Here is an 18,487-nt window from a genome sequence, read left to right on the forward strand (position 1 = left end):
AAATTATCCACCTCCGATTTTGACTGATGAAATTACAAGTGTTGTTCGCAAACGTACCGAGTCACCAGAGATTTTCATATCTTTAATAACAACTGCACCCAGGAGGAAGATATTTTAAATCACGTTCATGTAATTACAGCTGAACTCGTGGTCTAATATTCCGTTTTTTGTATCGCTTGATTGGAACTTTATTTCATGATATTTTTTGCTCAATAATTTTGATGAAGTATTTTATTTCGTTGCATTATCGTTTCTCGTTAATATTTTCGTCGGTTTGATATCTGAATAGTATTTTGCATTGAAATTCTGTTGTTTTATGAACGGTTGTTGATTTTTGTCGAAATTTTCATATGCAATGACTCTGAATCGATCGTATGTTTTCTAATTGAACTATTTTTGTTATCAAAAATAAATATGCAAATTTTTGGACCCTCTTTTTCCACGTAATTAACGATATTATTTATGTCCTGATAAGATTTATTTTATGAGGCAACGAAATGATTCGTCGCTGGCTCGAGGGGTAATGAGAATTTTTCTACATTCGCGATAAAACAAGGATTTATACGAGGGGATGTATTTTGAATTTTGATGTGTGCGATACCGTGCATGACTCGTATACAAATTGCTCTTGATCGAAAAATCTGTTACCAATGATATTTTCAGGCCTGGAAATCGGGGAATCGACGGTGGGCACGAAGGCAAAAGGGGCTGAAGAACGTGATGACGAGAAGGAGAGAGGGAGAGATAGAAAAAAGAGTCAACAACGCTCTGACACTCACCACACATTGACAGACTCGAACCCCTCGACTCCCCATTTTCGGTGCACCCTTCTCTTGTGGCCATACATCAAGCTTTATTTTTCATTCCACCCCATAATGCGATAGTGTTGCTTCACGATCAAAATTCATATAAATCCATTTATCACTGTTGACACAGCGCGGCATCGTACCAAAACGCTCGTAACGTTTCGTTTTACCCCAGAACGAGGATGGCGCACGCACTCCCAATTTGTAAATACACACTTCCATATGGGTTTATTCGAGCGAACCTAATTTTTTTTTATTCCTTCGATGATGAAGTATCTTTTTCCCGACCCTCGAACAATTGCATCATTTTTACAGCTTCTTTCAAAATTTTTGCCTAAATCCGTCCTTTTACCGGATGAGTTCAAAGCTTCGAACGACTACAAACTGTATTTTGTTCTTGGGAGAAAAAATGTTAAGCGCGTTCGTTGATTGAGCAACTCATTTTTTTCTGTACATTGTTTGCGAATACGGAAAGGGAGGTTTTTGTTGCCTGATATTTCGGCTGGTATCGGTGGATAAAGATAGAAGAATTGTACGAACGCATCCACAAGGGAGCTTTCGATATTACACCCGCTCGCCCTCTTCATGTACCAACTGGTTACTAAAATAAATTGGCTGAGTGTACAGGGATTCAATGGTGTTGCTTTACACACCACTGGATGACCCTACGACCCACGCCATCTCTCGTTGTGTCCGACGAGTTTATAATTATCCATAACCGTGAGTCAAATCCCACGAGTAATCGCGACAAGCCAAAATTTCGCACCTGCGAAACTGCGTCGCAACGATTTTCAATGATTCCAACATTCGTTTTCATTCGAATAACAAGAATTTTTGCCCTTTTTTCCAGCGCTCATGGAACGTCAATTTAGAGAAAAAAAACGTTATTCAAATCGAATCACTCGCGTATTTATATTTTTATACGAAATGAACCTTTTTTCTTCAATGAAAATTTTACCAACACATTTTTCCATGCACGAAGTGGTGGCAGCGATTTTTTCATCGAACTTTATTGCTTCGATGATGAAACCTCTCCGTAGTTACGTTAAGCATTATTCAAAATGGCACACGATCAAGGGCTTTTCGCGTCGATCAACAAATAGTTGGTATACTTTCATCAAAATTCGAAAGCTGCAATTTGGATAGCTCGCGAAAGGTGTACACGTCAAAGAGGAAAATAGGGGTTGAGGCGGATCAACGCTTGTTGAGCGACATTGGCACCAAGGACATGCACATTTGCACCTGCGATTAAGTCCATCAGAAATAGCTTCGGTGCAATGTGTCCAATTTCAGGCATTTGACATTGAGTGTCCTGGCATACATATGTATGATGTAGATGCTCGTACAAACGCGTGTCCAGTGGCTGCTTTGACGAGTATTCAACTCGAACGTGAAGTACTTTAGTCCCATGTATAGCAACGGTCCAGTTGCCACGAGCTCGTCGCGGCTCTTGCGTAAAATCCATCGAAACGTGAGGCTCGACAATGGACGTGAAAAATGATAATTTTTTCATCAACGTTCGTTTGGCAGTGGTCAAAACGTTGGAGCCACCAAATTGGAATGCTCAGTGAATAATATTCAGAAAATTGACGCAGCTGAAAGCAATGAGGGAGCGAGAACATTCTTGCACGTTGAAAATGTACAATTTTTTTCCGAATCGAAGGAATATTCTGATAAAACGCATCGTTTCACAGAGTCCGTGCGAATATTTATGATGCAGAGTGGGCGTCAGAACGGATAGAAAAAAAAATCATTACTTGGTGAAGATTTTGAAATTGTTCATGGGACAGAATTGGGTTTCGGGAAGGCGCTGCACAAAGCCGTCAATTTAGTTTGGAACGAGCCGCTTCGACTATTTTATTTTTATTTGACGACTTACACATCCTTCGTTTTCGTTTGCTACACCGAAAGGCGGCACAAAAAAGCGTCGAGCAAAGAATGGGAAAAAAAGAGTCTGATAATTATACAGCGCTCTCCGCCGATGCGTATCCCCTCTAACTAACGCTAATAACGCCGCTAATGCTTCTTTTCAGGGAAACACAACAAGCGGCCATGGAAAAATATCCTCAAGCCGCCTTCAAAATATTCTGTACATAAATGTCAGCATTGTTCAAATAAAATAAGGGAAAAGTCGAAACCTTCTCGGTTTTTGGAGCATATTTTTCAACATATTTATCACCGTTACGTCAAGAGCTGGAATTATTGAAAATTCAGATAAAATATTGAGCAACAAAACACCGCAGTACACCTTCGTAATCGGCTTATTTACATCGACCGGTGGGGGGACATTGAACATTTTCCACGCTCTCGGAACATGTTTTTCTCGACTTATCTATCATTTTTTACGTCATAACCTCTTAAATTGTGTAAAATGTAAACAAAATGTAGAGAAAAAAAAGTATTGATATGCTCGTCTACGAAAATTCGGTAAAAATATTTACAGGGCAAACGTCTTTCAGATTATTTTATAAATTATGGTTCACAGAAACGGGTAAAATACAGACGCAATAAAGTTAAGTTTGAAAAATATACTGCGTACTATAAAACTAGAACTGTGCGACTACATTAATAAAAATTCATCTATTTTATCTTTTCACTATCTTTAATTGTATCATAACTTCATTTTTCTGTATAATTCTGCTCAGTTTCGTGTGGAAATACTTCGACAATGCTCCGTCGTAATAAAACAGTGGTTGGAAAGAGATCAGGAACGTTATATTACTGGGCAGCTTGTCTCTCTGTGCATGGGCACATTTACGACCAATTATTGCCCATTCGTGGAGGGACGAAAGAAAATAAAATGCGAGATATCAAAGGAATAAGAAATATTATATTTTCGGATGAATCCTCATTCTTAATGGCCAGACGACCGGTTGTTTCCGAACAGCATTATTCCTCGATCCAGATCGTCCGCTGTAAAATGTCATTATTTTTCGCTGCCCTCGTAAAACCATAAAAATCTTCAAAGGAGCCAAGCTTTCGACGACACTAATTGCAACTGAACTAATTGTCGAGATTTTTTTTTAGGATTATCAAATAACATCGGTTTCATTAATATTCTACCTAATCATCGTTGAGATAGAGAAAAAAAAATCATCAAAAGCCAATGACAATGCGAGAGAAATAAATGGAAAGGAATTTTTTTTCTGTACAAGTAAAATGTACACTAATATTAACGTTAACAGAATGACTATTTCATTTAATAATTTCTATCGAATTATTTTGAAGAGTCGATTTTTTATTCAATTCATATTTGAGGCACGCGTCTGGCATTGAAACGCCTAAGATATATGACTGACAATTAGGCAAATGCAAATCTCGTTAAAGCGAGTGATGAGGGTCAGTGAGTTTTCCCACAGCAGGCGGGAGGCTGTGCAGGACCGGCCACCATTGACGAGGGTTCCTTTCGGCCAGAGAGAGTCAAGTTGCCGTGACGAATTTGAAACCGAGAGAAAGTCTCGCAAGCTTGACGGAACAACATTTATTTTTCCGAGTGCCTGAAACGACAGCTGTTCGCATCGAAATATACTTTCGTAATTTCCAGTCAGGGATTTTTTCTGCGTTCGTTTATTTCCATAGACTCGAAAAAGAACCAGGAATATTTGTAGAATTATTTGAAAATACGTCCGGAGAGGTTTTGGACTAAAATAATGATCATTTATTGGTGGAATGATCTTTATATTGAACACTTTTGACAAACAGTTTCGATGTCAACAAAAATTCCCCTCCAACATTCCACTGTTCGAGAAGACGTTTGAGGACTTTCAAACTCTTCCTTTTCTTCTATTCACAGAATTGTTGAAAACCATCGAGAATTAGCAATAATTTCACGAATATTCCTAGATCTTTTGATCACGCGTGAGACATTTTCTTTCGGTATTTCACATGAAAACGACCGTAGTTCGATGTCCTGAACGACGAGGTCGAAGACCCGTGTTGCGCGCATAATTCACGAAAGAAGCAATTAGTCATATTGCCTCGAAAAGTAACATGAAATAACATAAAAAAATAAATCAAATGTTAGTCACGAAACGAAATGCTGAATGGGACGAATGTTTACGTCAGTTTTTCATTTTTCTTCAAACACCTGTGCGCTATAAATCGAGGTGGCACACGACGGAGTATGCTATACACAAGAAAACATGAGTTTTCACGTATACGTTTCCTCAGTATTTATCATCGAGTGATTCATATTTCTGAGAGAATGCGAGTTTCTCTTCCTCCCTCAATTATTCTCTTATGTTTAAATTCTTTAAAAAAAGAAAACATCAACGAAGAATAGTCCCTCACAATTCGATCGAAAAATCTTTTGATTTCACAAGCATAAAACTCTAATGAATAATAAAGATGCTAGACAAAGTTTCGCACAGAAAAAACCACGAATTCGATCGGTCGTTTGCGAGTGATGAATCATCCAATGATTAATCACGATGGAACATAGTGCTGCGTCTTCTTTTGCCCTTTCGGTCCCGTTCCATATTTCTTTTTATCGGTGATGTGTTGGGCGATGCTCGGGGAGATAATAGGGTCGCCAATTATCCGAATGGGAAGCTCCGGTTTGCGCTTAGGTGGCACGAAACGGTTTCAGAGCACTGGAAGGTGTGGGTGCAAAGGAGTTTGTAGCTATCATAGTGGGATCGTACGGGTGAAAAAGTGCAAAGAGAGAAAGAAGGAGCGAGAGGAGGAGAGCGTGCCGAGTGCGGGGTGGGGAGGAGGTGAAGCGAGAGTTCGCAGAATGGTGGATAAAAGGGGGTAAAGGGGGTCAGGGAGAGCGAGAGAGGTAAAAAAGTGAGTGAGGGGTTTTCGTGCAAGTTGACACGTCGTTGGCCGCTCGGCAAAAGTGTCGGCGGGGTGCGAACCGACAACGACCGACACCGTGTCGTGGCGATGGTCGCGGCCAGAGGGGAAGGAAGTCCAGGGAGCCGATGAGAGAAGAGGTAGGGAAGCTTCCCGGCCGACTCGTTTCCGAGGGGAACGGGGCGAGGGAAGATTGAGCGAGGCAGCGCAAGAGAGAGGGAGACGAAGAGGCGAGAGAAGTGAAAAGAGAGGGAGAATCGAATCAGCTGAGGGGTGGGAAAGGAGCGCGCGCGCGGCTCGTGAAGCTTGTCTCGAAAGTGGAGGACAGTCGCGACTCGGAGCCCGTCACGTGAGTTTCGTTCCGACTGTGAAACGTTTCTTTCGCGTGTCCTTCATTCCTTCAACAGAAAAGCTCTGAATAGAGGGAGAACAGTTTCGACCAATGAATCACCTAATAATTGAGGGACAAATTACTGTGAAAAAGTGTTATTGGTGAATGTACTTCATCAACTTGCATTCGCGTCGTCAAGTTTTTGCCACTGGATTTAGCAGGGCACAGAGATTACAGAAATTGTGTGAATTTTCGTGCAAATTAAGCTCAATGGTGCCTTTTTTTTTGGAATGACTATTTCTTTTTTTTCCCTCTTTTTGTTTCGTTCAATTTCGTGGACAATTATGGCTTCGGCATTGTAGAGTTTTTCGAGTGTGAGGACTGATCTTTCAACCACACACACTCGGTCAGTTTATTTACTATTATTATTATTATTATTATTATTAATAATATCGTTATGTTATTATTATCATCATTATCATTGGAATAATACGCACTTGAGATCGTATTATAGTAGAGAATTATCGCTTTTGTTCGTTCACTCTGTGATGTGTGTCTCTGGCTGTGTATTGCGAGGTGAAAAATTCAGTGTGGAGTTACAAATCGAGTGATTCGTGAATTTTCATTCACGATAAACGAATATTACACAGAGAACGAATCCTTTGGATTTTTTTGACGGTTTCATACGGATTAAAAAAAAAGAGAAAACAAGCAAAAAAACACTCAAAATGCTGACTTCCAGCGCTAATCAGTATCTCCGTCCGGAATACCTCACACCACTGCCAACCACGGTTAGTACACGGTTTAATGACTCATTAACAAAGCTGGATTTATACTTCAATGTTCGATCTCTGTGCCTCTTATAATGATTCTTGAAAAACGTGGATTAAGAATAGCAAATTCGTCATATTTGTGGCTTTGAAAAAATAAAAAAAACTCAGCAAACAATGTTTGATGGAAACTTAGAAAGTTTTTAAAATAAACTTTCGTTGTTATTCGTGATTGGTTGCTTTCTCGATGGCAGGGGGAGATGAATATTTGATGAGTTAGCCAATTGGAGTGAAAAATATAACGTCAGTCGTCAAATTGACTCGAAAATTCTCAAGGTTTTCATATTTTTCAAAAAATTCATTTATTATTCGGCATGTTAAATCAACGATTCTGGAACAAACGATAATTTATTGTTCAAAAAATTCATGGAACTACGGAAAGTATAAAAAGCGATCGAAACATGCGCCTGAAAACGCTAAAATTCTCCAGAACATTTCTGATAATGCTGTCGGAGTAGAAACGGCCGATCGGGGGCGTATGTGATCAGACCAGAATGAGAACGTTCCGCGAATAGTTTGTGGGCCGCGAGTTGATGTAACGAGTATATTGACGTCTCTACCGAGAGTTTCGTTCATTGCTCTATTTCGTGGTTTGTGTACTGGCGATAAATACCCGCTGTAAGACACTCACTAAATATTTACATCGCGAAGCATCGAATGCTCAGACGTGAAAACATTTTTTTTCTGTACAATTCGAAGCAAAGTAGAGACAAAATTCTCATTTACAATTCGCACACACAAAATATGTGTGTACATTTGGCGTTTGCGTATACATTTAAGTGCGGTAAACGGAGAATGAAAAAAATTGGGAATTTTTTCACGCATCTGTTGATCGTTGCGAGGCTAAGAATCCTCCGCAACGCATGCAAATGGCCAAGTTTTATGGCCGGTTTCTCGTGTCGCCGGAGAACATCTCGAAGCGCATATATTTAATCCAAAGTTTCTCGTTTGCATCGAAATTTTGTTAGAACGCTCGCGCCCGCGGAAGCCTCGATTCGTGACTAGCCTAAAAAAATCCGGCTCAGCCAACGCATGTGGCCAAACGCCTTTTTATGCGCTCGCACACTATCATCCATGTATGAGTATGGAAATATATATGTGTATATAAATTTCAGTCCATTCGTTAACGGCTCATTAAAGTTGCATGGCGTACGTAACGTTCCGTCAACGTCTCTCGACGTCTGCTCTGCCTTTCAACTTCCATTTTATACACACAGACCCACTCGCTACCACTAAACTTTAGCACACTATTTCGGCTCGCGCGCGTCGACGAGATTCTCGCTAAACTTTCAGCAAAATTCTCTCTTATTTCGATTACTCTTTACGTAAACATAAATCAACGTTACCCGCGATTTACCAGAATCAGTTATTTCGAATGCATTTTTTTCGCGTTGCTCAATCTGAGCCATGAATTTACTCTTGCGCTCTGAGAATACGAATTGTTTGTTGGTTTACCGTTAGCATTCGAATCCACGATTCGGTGTCGAATGTTTTTTTTATCAAGAATTATTTTTCGTTTTTGTATGTGCGGTTTCCTCGAAATGTTTCCGAAGGAAAAGTAGTGCAACCATTTCGTTTCTGCTCTTTTTGTACTTGACAAAAACTCGATCTTGCTAAAGTGACTAAAAACGAGCTCTTGAACCTTTTTTCCTGTGAGTAAGCAACGTATTAAAAGCTCAGGGGCCGAGTATAGGCACGGACGAAATGAATTTGTCATCGGATGAGATATTTCGATGGTCCGGCAGACTTGGCAAGCGTTCCGGAGGATTAAGTCGCTGCTTCTCGAACGCGAGAAGTCTATTAACGAATTGTCAGTCAATCGTCGCCAGCCAAAATGCACATGTTAAGACATTTACGCGCCCATATTCGCGTCATTGCGACCGACTTTTCTGTCAAACATTTCCGGTCATCGTTGTCCACATATTTATGAACTCGTCGTGAGTTATTTGCCACCAACCCTTCGTATTTTCGTGTTCCTTGATTATTGTTAAACCTCGCTCCCGGATAATAATTAACCAACGGATATATTAATCATTGAAATTTGATGTTTTCACATTTTTTAAATCCGCGATGATATCATTTCTCATCATTCGATTCAACGGGATTGAAAAAATACTTGTATCATTCCGAATGCAATATTTTTTAGTGTGCTACTTTGATCGGGAATTCGAAAAGCTTCTGAAAAACACGGGCATCATATAGACATTTAAAAAAAGTCGTAAATTTTGTTCTATATACAAAGGTGCAAATTTCATTTTGAATTCTGTTGATAATAAAACATCTGCAAGATTGACGGTTATCAATAAAGTTTGAATAGCTTTCAACGTATAGCATGGTGTGTATATAATTACGTCATGAAACGGAGGTTCCGACACACATTGCCTGGTGTTTATCGACGATTGTTATAAACATCGCTGCTCCCGTATTTTTTAATGAACACTTTGCCTTTTTGTAGTCAGCAGTTTCGAGCGTTTATACAATCGTACTAAATATAAGAATTTCCTTTGAACGTTTATACCCGCGGCTTTCGGGGCAATAGAAAACCATAAAAATAAATGTAAAAAAGTTGTATTAAATGTCGTATTGCGTTATCGAATATCGAGTCCGTGGTGATTGGAAGCAATTGGAAAAAGCATGATATAGTTATAGCTCCGACGTTTTCCGCACCTCCCTGCGGGATTTTTATCACTCATACTTTATGCATGCGTCATAAAACTCCCCGTTCTCCCTCTCTCTTTCTCTCCTCTTACACTGTCCTCATCCTTTTGGAGCTCCGTTTCCTTTCAAAGGCTTCCCGACATTTTAACGCGACACACTCGACGACTCTAAAGTGGAAAAAATTATTATTCCTTTGAAACTCAATTCTCTTCTCTCGCTCGTACAAAAGAGAAGCTCCCAGGGATTGAACAAAAATCTTTCAGTCTATCGCGAACCCATGAATAATCAGTTTTCCACTTGAGAAATAATGGCAGTCGAGACTTTTGAAACGTTGAATAAAATATCGATTAAGTAAATGCATTCAGTCCGAAGTAAGAGTTCCATAAACGCGGTAAATACTGACCATTAATATTTGTTCAATTAGAATCATTGTTATGGAATATTAAATCCCGCGATGTAAACAGAAGTTAAAACGAATGAATTAACGTTTGAAATTACGAAAAAATTTGGGAGTTTCGTTTACCTCGTTGGCGAGACAAAACTTTATAACCACGTTGTTAAGAATCTTTGAAACGGGGCAAGAGGGAAGAGACGAGACTTGCCAATTTAGCAAACGAAACACACTTTGAGATATCCGAGCCGAAACACGGGGCATTCGGTCGTTAATATTTTTGCGAGTCCTTGGAGTTTGGGGGGTTCGGTAAACTGGTAGAGTTTGCGGGATTATTTCGTAGTTGTATAGGTAGAGAGAAAGATAAATAGATAAACGAAAAGCGAGAAAGTATTAAGACTCGAGGATTTCTACGAGTTTCGATGTATTTCTAACGAATTTTGTATCCGTGTAATTGCAGTTGGATGCCAAGAAAAGCCCATTGGCGTTGTTGGCGCAGACGTGCAGTCAGATAGGAGCGGATCCACCGACGGGAAAATCCCTGTTGGGTGCTCTGGACGGCGGTAAATCGAGTGGCAAAAGTTCATCGTCGAAATCATCGAGCGAGCAGTCACGAGAGAAATCATCACCGTCATCAGGGGGCCAGGGGGGTCAACAGGCATCAACGGAGGGTGTGAGATCAAGTTTCAAGCCATACGAGTCTTGTTTGGGTCGAGAGAAGGCATCGAGTCCGGAAGAGCAGAGAGCGGCATCGAGTCACTCGGCATCGGGACGTTCGAGAACTCCGGGTAGCAAGAGGTGTTCGAGCAATCAAAGTGCCTCATCGGGACGAGCAGTGACGCCTCAGAACCGAAGAACGCTCACACCGAACGGTGAAGCAACGAGAGAATCGCCGGCTTCGAGATCAGCGAGTAGTGCGGCTGCGGGTGGATTATCAGAGGTATCAACGGGGTCACAGGCTCAAGGAGGTAGTCCGATGTCATCAAAATCGGTGTACAGTACAGCAGGGATGTTGGGAATGACGGATCAATCGATGAAGGATTTGCCGCTCGGAACGTTCAAGCCATCTTCGACGTTGCCGGTTTCAACATCGGCGGCATACCTCGGATATCCGCCTCAACTACCGATCGACGTAATGGCAAGTTCATTGATGTCACAACACCACGCAGCTCTTAAGAACGGTTTGGGGAGCAGTCCGTATTTGAGTTACGCGAGGATGAAGACAGTTTCCGGAGTGGATACGCTGGTCCCGGTGTGCCGTGATCCCTTCTGTACCGGATGCCAATTGAATCCGCACTACTTGGCAACTTCATCGGCGAGCAAAGTCCCAACAACGACGTCGGCTTCTTGCCCAGCCGGCTGTGCCCAATGTGATCACAAGCCTGCGACCTCACCGTACGGGCCGTTGAATACTCATACAGCAGCGGCTTATGCCCACGCCCATGCCCAATTAGCGGCATTAGCGGCGGCCTCCCAATTGCCATACTCTTGCAGTTGGATGGGCGGTGACACACCTTACTGCGGCAAGAGATTCGCGTCCTCGGAAGAGCTCCTGCAACATCTCCGAAGCCATACGAGCGTTTCGGCCGGTGATCCATCAACCGCTGCGGCACTGTCGCTCCTCTCGCCACCCGGATTACCACCCGGACATCCTCTCTTATCAAGAACTTATCCAACACCGCCTTTGAGTCCCTTGGCAACTGGACGCTATCATCCTTACGGCAAACCCTCGAGCATGATGCAGCCTTCGTTGTCCTCCCTTGGTCTCGCTTTACCGCCTCATCATCCAGCCGCTGGATTACCCCCCTACTTTTCTCCCTATTCGTTCTACGGTGGGCCACGTCTCGGCGCAGCATCCGGAATGCATCCCTGAGTGATTGGCTATTACGAGGGATAAAGCAGAGCTTTTCGAACGCTCTCTCAAACGAATCCCACGAATTGTTAATCATCACCATCGATCCAATGGGCACCTCGTGCCAGGGAAACCAACGTTTAACTGTGATTTTTTCGTGTGAAGCTATACGCGACGCAACCCCTCGTTTCTTGCGTTTCGAGACTGTGCATATGTGAGTGTGCGAGTGTGATCTTCTTCTCTGACTGAGAGAAAGGCCGCGAATGTGCGACGAAAAGAGTTTACAAATTTTCAATCGGTATATACATATATTCATGCATGTACACATCGATTTGTACATGTATATATATATATATATTATTACATACCGAGCAGCGTCACGAATGACGCTCATTTAGACCTGTTGGATCGACCGTGCATTATTTTCACGGGGTCTCGTCGATCAAGAGGTAAAACCGTCGCGACTATTAGCTATTCCGTTTCCTTCTCGTCACAACCGGAGAGTATCGCTCCCCCCCCCTCCTCTCCCCTTCTCCCAACTAACAAACGTACGCGATATCCAATCCAATTTCGAGCAAAAATCGTCTCTTGAACTCACACCGCCCATGAATTCGTATCTCGAGTCATATTCTCGGTTATTTACTTAAAAATCGTCACTCTTTTGGTTGCTCGATATCTTCTCACGGATCCAGCCTCGTTGCCATTACAAATAGCCGTTGTTCGAATCGAGGAGAATTGATTCGGATCAATTGGGATTAATCCTTGTTGATTAATCCTCTTTCATTCGGGAAATCAAAAGTCTGCAACAATTTACATTCTTTTGATGAATTTTGACATTATTTTGTAGAGATCTAAAGTCAAAATTATTTCGATGATGGATTCTATGGATCATCAAAGCGATTTCCTCACTCGAACGATGGCTATTTTTGTTCTTAAACTATTTCCGACTGTTCAATTTCTTATGTTGATCGATTTTTATATATGTTGTGAAAAAAAATATATATATTTATATATACACGCATATTGCGATCGCTGTGCTCTCCCATTGTCGCGCGTTTACTATCACCGTAACTGATCTGATGTAATCGGTCTATGTGCACTATTTATAAATTATTATTCACATACGAAGGAGCCACAACAAACAAATACGTTCATATTTTACTGTAATTACTGTAAATTTGTTCATAGTCGCATATCCGTATGCCTTTTGCGAGAGCAATGAAGATGACGATTAAAGGAATGCATTAAGAAAACATATGAAACTAAAGAGTGAGGGATAAGGAGAGACGAAGAGTGAAATGAGATGGATTTAATTATAACGAAGATACGAGATGTTGGTGAGGACATGCTATTCGATAATTCCGCGTCTATTTTTGCGTAACCAAAGTTTTTAGTATCGATTGTTAGACTTTTAGCGCGATGATCGTGTGTCCCGTGCGTTACAATTACGTGACTAAATTGAAAGCGCCAAACGAAGAAAGAGAGCGAGAGATGAGAGATGAGATGATGAGAGAATGAGAGTGAAAGTGAGACAAAGATGCGGAAATGCATGAGATAAGAGACAGCAAGACACGCGAACAACTATTACGTATAAATAATAACATATTGAAGAAAAGATTAATAAATATAATTAAATATCGATTGTATATAGATTCATTATTCTTAAATGATAAATATTTGTCCCGAGACATTATGAATGCCTCAGGTATTTGCTCACAAATTACCCCCCCCCCCCCTCCGCCCCTCCTTTCCCTCTTCCCCTCTCTGGTTCTTACATATTATATGTTGATAACGAAATATCCTCGTGTACCTGCATCTCCGTTATCTTCTATTACTTCGAAATACGAAAATACCCTTTTGTGCGGTTGTATACGATGGAGAAAAGGAAAAAGCGCTCGCGTCTCTCTCGTCGTTCGAACGACTGCGAGAAAGAAATGAAGAAATAATGGAATTATAGCCGAGAATCAGCGAGAAGCCACGTTCTGAGTCGATGATTCGACGCGATATCATTGTTTTCAGGTTTCATTGTTATTCGAATCTTGTCGAACCGTTTTTTTTCTTCTGTGCTCGATTATTGTCTCTAAAAATTGAAATACAAACAGCCCCGTTTCTTACTTGAGCTTCTCGATCTACGTTTATTTTCCCTCCTTCATTCCTTTTCCCCGATCCCGACAAATGTTCGATGTTACGTTTTCTCAGTTTCAGATCGAATACCGTTGCACGAATGTGAGAACAGCTTTACTGAAATTTATCATTACTGTTTTTCGCAAACATTAAATACGAAAAGCCGGTCAATTTTTACAATTATTAACGTACGAAAATGCCGAATGCAGAGACTTTTGTTACGATTTAAAAGATGGAGTATTGACGATCAAAATGTTGTGAATAAATAAAGCTGATTCATAAATTATCAAGAATATTATTGACTCGGCAACGATAATAATTAAATATTGATATTTAAATACTTACCGATCTTTCACCAACGAGAGATAATTCACAATTATTTAGTGAGTATACACAAGGTTTTGTTTTGAAACAACGTTACGATCGATTCGTCCTCATTACGTTTGCACAATTGAATGATTAACGAGGGTCCCGAGGCGGCGGTAGCAACGGCGACTGAAAAAGCACACGATTTTCGAGGAGCCGTGAGGCAAAGATTGGGTCAAAATGCATTTACGCAAACTCACCCTTGTCACGTGTGCAGATCATCGTGCATTATTGTATCCGTTTTTGCTGAGAAAACGTGATTATAAATTACGACTTATTAGTCGCGTCATCCAGCAGGCAGCAGGGGGATAAGAAACTCGAAACGTTTCCACGGATATTGTTTCGTAATGTTTTTTTTTTTAACGTTCCTTTTCCTTTTAACTTCTCATCTCCCCACGCTCACGTCACGATTTGATTGATCGTTTATTTTCGAACGTTGCTTCTTTGGCGTTTCTCTCACTGTAAGATTATTTTCTGCGTAACCGCGTGATTGAGTTCATTACAGTCATTATTCACGTTCGACAAAGTCACTCGGCAAAACTTCCGCAAACATTATCCCAGACGTTGGAGATCTCTGTGTGTATTACGCCGCAGAGTTTTGCAACAACCAACAGTGAGTAATTACTCTTCTATACATATATATTCGCACGTATATATGTATCTGGAAACATTGTGATTAATAATACACCGGCGGAGTGAATAATCGTTCGCGGACATGCAACGATAACACTCGCTCGTTAAATTACGATTGTGTGAGTTTTCTCAAGCATTAACGTAGCGTAAAACTAATAGCAGCTTTTTTTACATTCTCACAGAAATGAGCTTCATTATCATCATTTATTTACCGACTGACGGAGACTTTCTATAAATCAGGAGTGAACGTTTTGAAAGAACTTTTCGTCATCAAGTTTCTTCTCATATGGGACGCTGACATTTTTCGATTTTTTTCCAATATACTTATTCAATATCATCCTCATAAAATATTGAGGAGAAAGTATATGATAACGGTTTTTTCAATCTCACGCATATTCTTCGGTTCCAAGGACCTCATAAAATGTGCAATAAAAAAATAATTGATGAGCCAAATAGCAATTATGGTAAAATTCATTGAAAATTTATTAAAGTTGATAATCACTTGTCATTTACTAGTTGGAATGTTTAATAAAATAGCGAACCTGACACATTTCAGTGCTGTTTGTTCGTGCGAGAGAAACAATTAAACGTTTATCGACGAGTCATTTTGATGGTTCGGGGTCTCCGGCATTTCCGGGGCTCTTTCGATGCTCGATAATAAATATACCGGGAGAGTTGCATCGAACTGTGAGCCATACATCGCGTCGGTCAATCAACGGGGCTAGGACCATCGAAGGAAAATAAATTGTTCGTATATTCGTAGCGAACGAAAATGTTTTTGTTTTCTATTTGTTTTTTTCATGTTGTGCTTTATAACGGAACGTCGAGGAGTTTTGATCGTCTGGTCGTACGCAAATACACACGGACAGGCGCACACGAGTGAGCGTGACTTTTCAATTCTGAATTTTGATCGTACGGTTTGCTCGCGAAACGTTAATTCCACAGTAAACACGAAAGACCGAGGAAGAGAATGTGAAACAACGAGGCAAAACCCGTATGCGTCGCCATTTAATTTTTTTATTATTCTATACATATTTTTTTATATATAATGTCTCTCCCAACCGCAAAGCGGCTGGGAGAAAGGAAGCGTAAAAAGGAAAGAGTCAAAATGGCTGACGGGCGTCGTAATTTTACACTTGAATACGTATGAAACAGCGTCGACGTATGTATAGATATTTTTATATCTATTTCGCGAATAGCAACTTTATATGCTCGTTTTATGGGCTTGAGGGCAAAAAGCGGAAGCAGATGCATGAGAAATCGAGCTGCGCGGTGTATAAGAACGAATGGAGACAACGAGGCAACATGAAAAGAGGAAGAATGCATCAGCAGAAAGAGAGAGAAAGAGAGAGAGAGAGAGAGAGAGCGGAGGGAGGGGATCGAGCGAGAAAGAAGAGGCCAACGGAGGTTGCTGGGTCGACTCTGATCTCCGCGGTTGCCCTCACGAGAGTGATTTATGGACAGGCGCCGCTCGACTCCATCTACTTGACCTATTCGCCTCGTTACTCGTTAGAAAGGATAATGTATTCATGAGTGCCCAACCACCCGAGAATTCATGCTCTATCTATATATAAATACGTATAGAGCTCAACGCTGTCGATTTTAACGTCGCGATATGCCGATAATCGACTCAAGAAAGAATGAGAGAGACATTTAGTACGTTTGTGTACAGGATGTTGCAAGAATGGAATCAAAACTGACCGGATTGATTAGACACTGACTTTTCAAGAAAGGAACATGCCACAAGTTTTTTTTTACCGGTGAATCATCGAGAAGATATCGAAGAAAAAAGTAGCACTCAATCCCTTGCGCTGCAACGAGGTCCCCCTTTCCGCGGTTCTTCTACCGCCGCAGCTCCGGATTGGCTGCAACGGAGCCATGAATATCTGACGAACGGCGCGTCGTATAGAAAAAAGTTTTCAAGGACTTTTTTCTACGGGATTTCGTGATCTCGGTAGCCTGCGAATCTCGGATGCAGTTTCGCAGCTTTTGAATCGGTATGTATGGATAAACTAGTCTATGCGCATACAAGTATGATTTTATAGTTGTCGGGAGATTTGAAAACGGGACTTTGGCGCAGAAGCCATTGTGTGCTCGGTCTAGCATATAATTCGTAATTCATGTTCTCCACGATCACGAATCGCCACGAAAACAACGGCTCTATTCTGCATTTTAGGACTTTATGGCTGGAGGTTGAAAAAATAGCTGATCGGGGTCGGGGTTAATTCGAACGCGTTTGAAGGTATATATCCCACGTAAAAGAAAGGTCAGCAACCGGAGGTAAGTAGTAGATCGTATCTGGAACATTTTTCCCCCAAGGTTCTGTAATCGAGGTGATTTTCTTCTGGATTTATAGTCAGCGAAGGCTTCCAGTTGGATTTTCCACGAATTGGCAACATCACCAATGTTTTCCTGTCACGAGTGAGCTCCTGCGATGCGAAATATCTTAGTCACCGTTCCGTATACAAAAAAGACAAATAAATAATTATACGTTGCCCCTCAACTCGCGACGATTTGCAGGAGTGTCCTTCTGGATGTGCTCCTGCGACGTGTGACGCGTGCGGATATATAAAAAAGTTTTTTTTCCAAGCTCTATATGTACTAAAGGTACGAAGTGAAATATCGATCAGGCATTTCCGTGGCTATCAATCCATCGAGGAGTTCTGTTCCGTTGCAGGTGACAGACCGTTCGACAGGGTACGAGGGCTCTCTCCTCTCTTTTGCTGTACCGATATCTCTCTCCCCCCCCCCCCCTCCCATTTTTTTATCGCGATTTGTACGCCAGCAGCGTATCCAAGAGACTCGCAAACATATACTCACACGCTCGTACATAAATCGGTATATTCTTCTTCTTCGCTGGAGTGTAAACTCGGAGACGCGAACACGATTCTTCGAGCTGAGAGAATTTTCACATTTTTCTCTGCTCGTCTGCGTAATTGCGCTTCTGGCGAGATCGAACGTGTCAAAGTCCGTCACGTGGATTCTTCCCCTAGCCTCTTCTTTCGATCTCGAGACCGTTTGCGCGTATATCCATAGACACACGAGAGAAAGACGTGGCGCGTAAGATCTCGCACATAGTTTGCTCTTGTGCCGTTGAAGAGAGACCACGTAAAAGGTAGGGAAGCTCGCGAACAAGAAATTCTCACGCTGAGGGAGAGAGAAAATGGTCTGGAAGTCGTTTGGAATTCTTTTCGCAAGATTATCCATATATGTATATATAAATATATACATGTACTATATCTAGGTATTGGGAAAGCGAGCAGAGGATTTCTTCGTACTATCTCGTGTGTACACGATATCGACGACTACGTGAAAGCCAACTACCGATCTTCATCCGAACGAGAAAGAGAGAGAAAGATTTATGTCTGGTTGGAACTTCTGTCGGCCATTGAAGATGTGAAACGACGTCTCTGCGCTGGGCCAATTATTGCTCAACGCGAAAGGACGCACTGATCTTGGACTCTCTCTCTCTCTCTCTCTCTCTCTCTCTCTCTCTCTCTCTTTCTCTTCCTCAAGTTGACAGGACCGAAGAGGCACTCCGGTCTCGCGTAGATCCGTGGCAGCTGCGACGTCGGCTCTCCTGACAATCCGAAGGCTTATGTAGAACGTGTGTGCGCTCTTGAACTAACCAGAGTGTGGCTGTCTCGTCGTTTTACATCCTACTCGGTGAATGAAGATGTCCGATGGTCGAGGAACAGC

General features: G+C 41.5%; 1 protein-coding gene across 1 annotated transcript; it reads left to right on the plus strand.

Annotated features, from left to right (window-relative positions):
• The first annotated feature begins 5,915 nt into the window (after nucleotides 1–5,915).
• Nucleotides 5,916–13,784, plus strand: LOC122407747 (zinc finger protein Elbow-like). The gene is made up of 2 exons (XM_043414159.1): nucleotides 5,916–6,725; nucleotides 10,274–13,784. The coding sequence occupies exons 1-2, from the start codon at nucleotides 6,663–6,665 to the stop codon at nucleotides 11,684–11,686; spliced, it is 1,476 nt and encodes a 491-aa protein (XP_043270094.1). The 5' UTR covers nucleotides 5,916–6,662; the 3' UTR covers nucleotides 11,687–13,784.
• Nucleotides 13,785–18,487: the final 4,703 nt, after the last annotated feature.

This window comes from Venturia canescens, chromosome 3 (genome assembly GCF_019457755.1).
Source record: "Venturia canescens isolate UGA chromosome 3, ASM1945775v1, whole genome shotgun sequence".
NCBI classification, from domain to species: Eukaryota; Metazoa; Arthropoda; class Insecta; order Hymenoptera; family Ichneumonidae; genus Venturia; species Venturia canescens.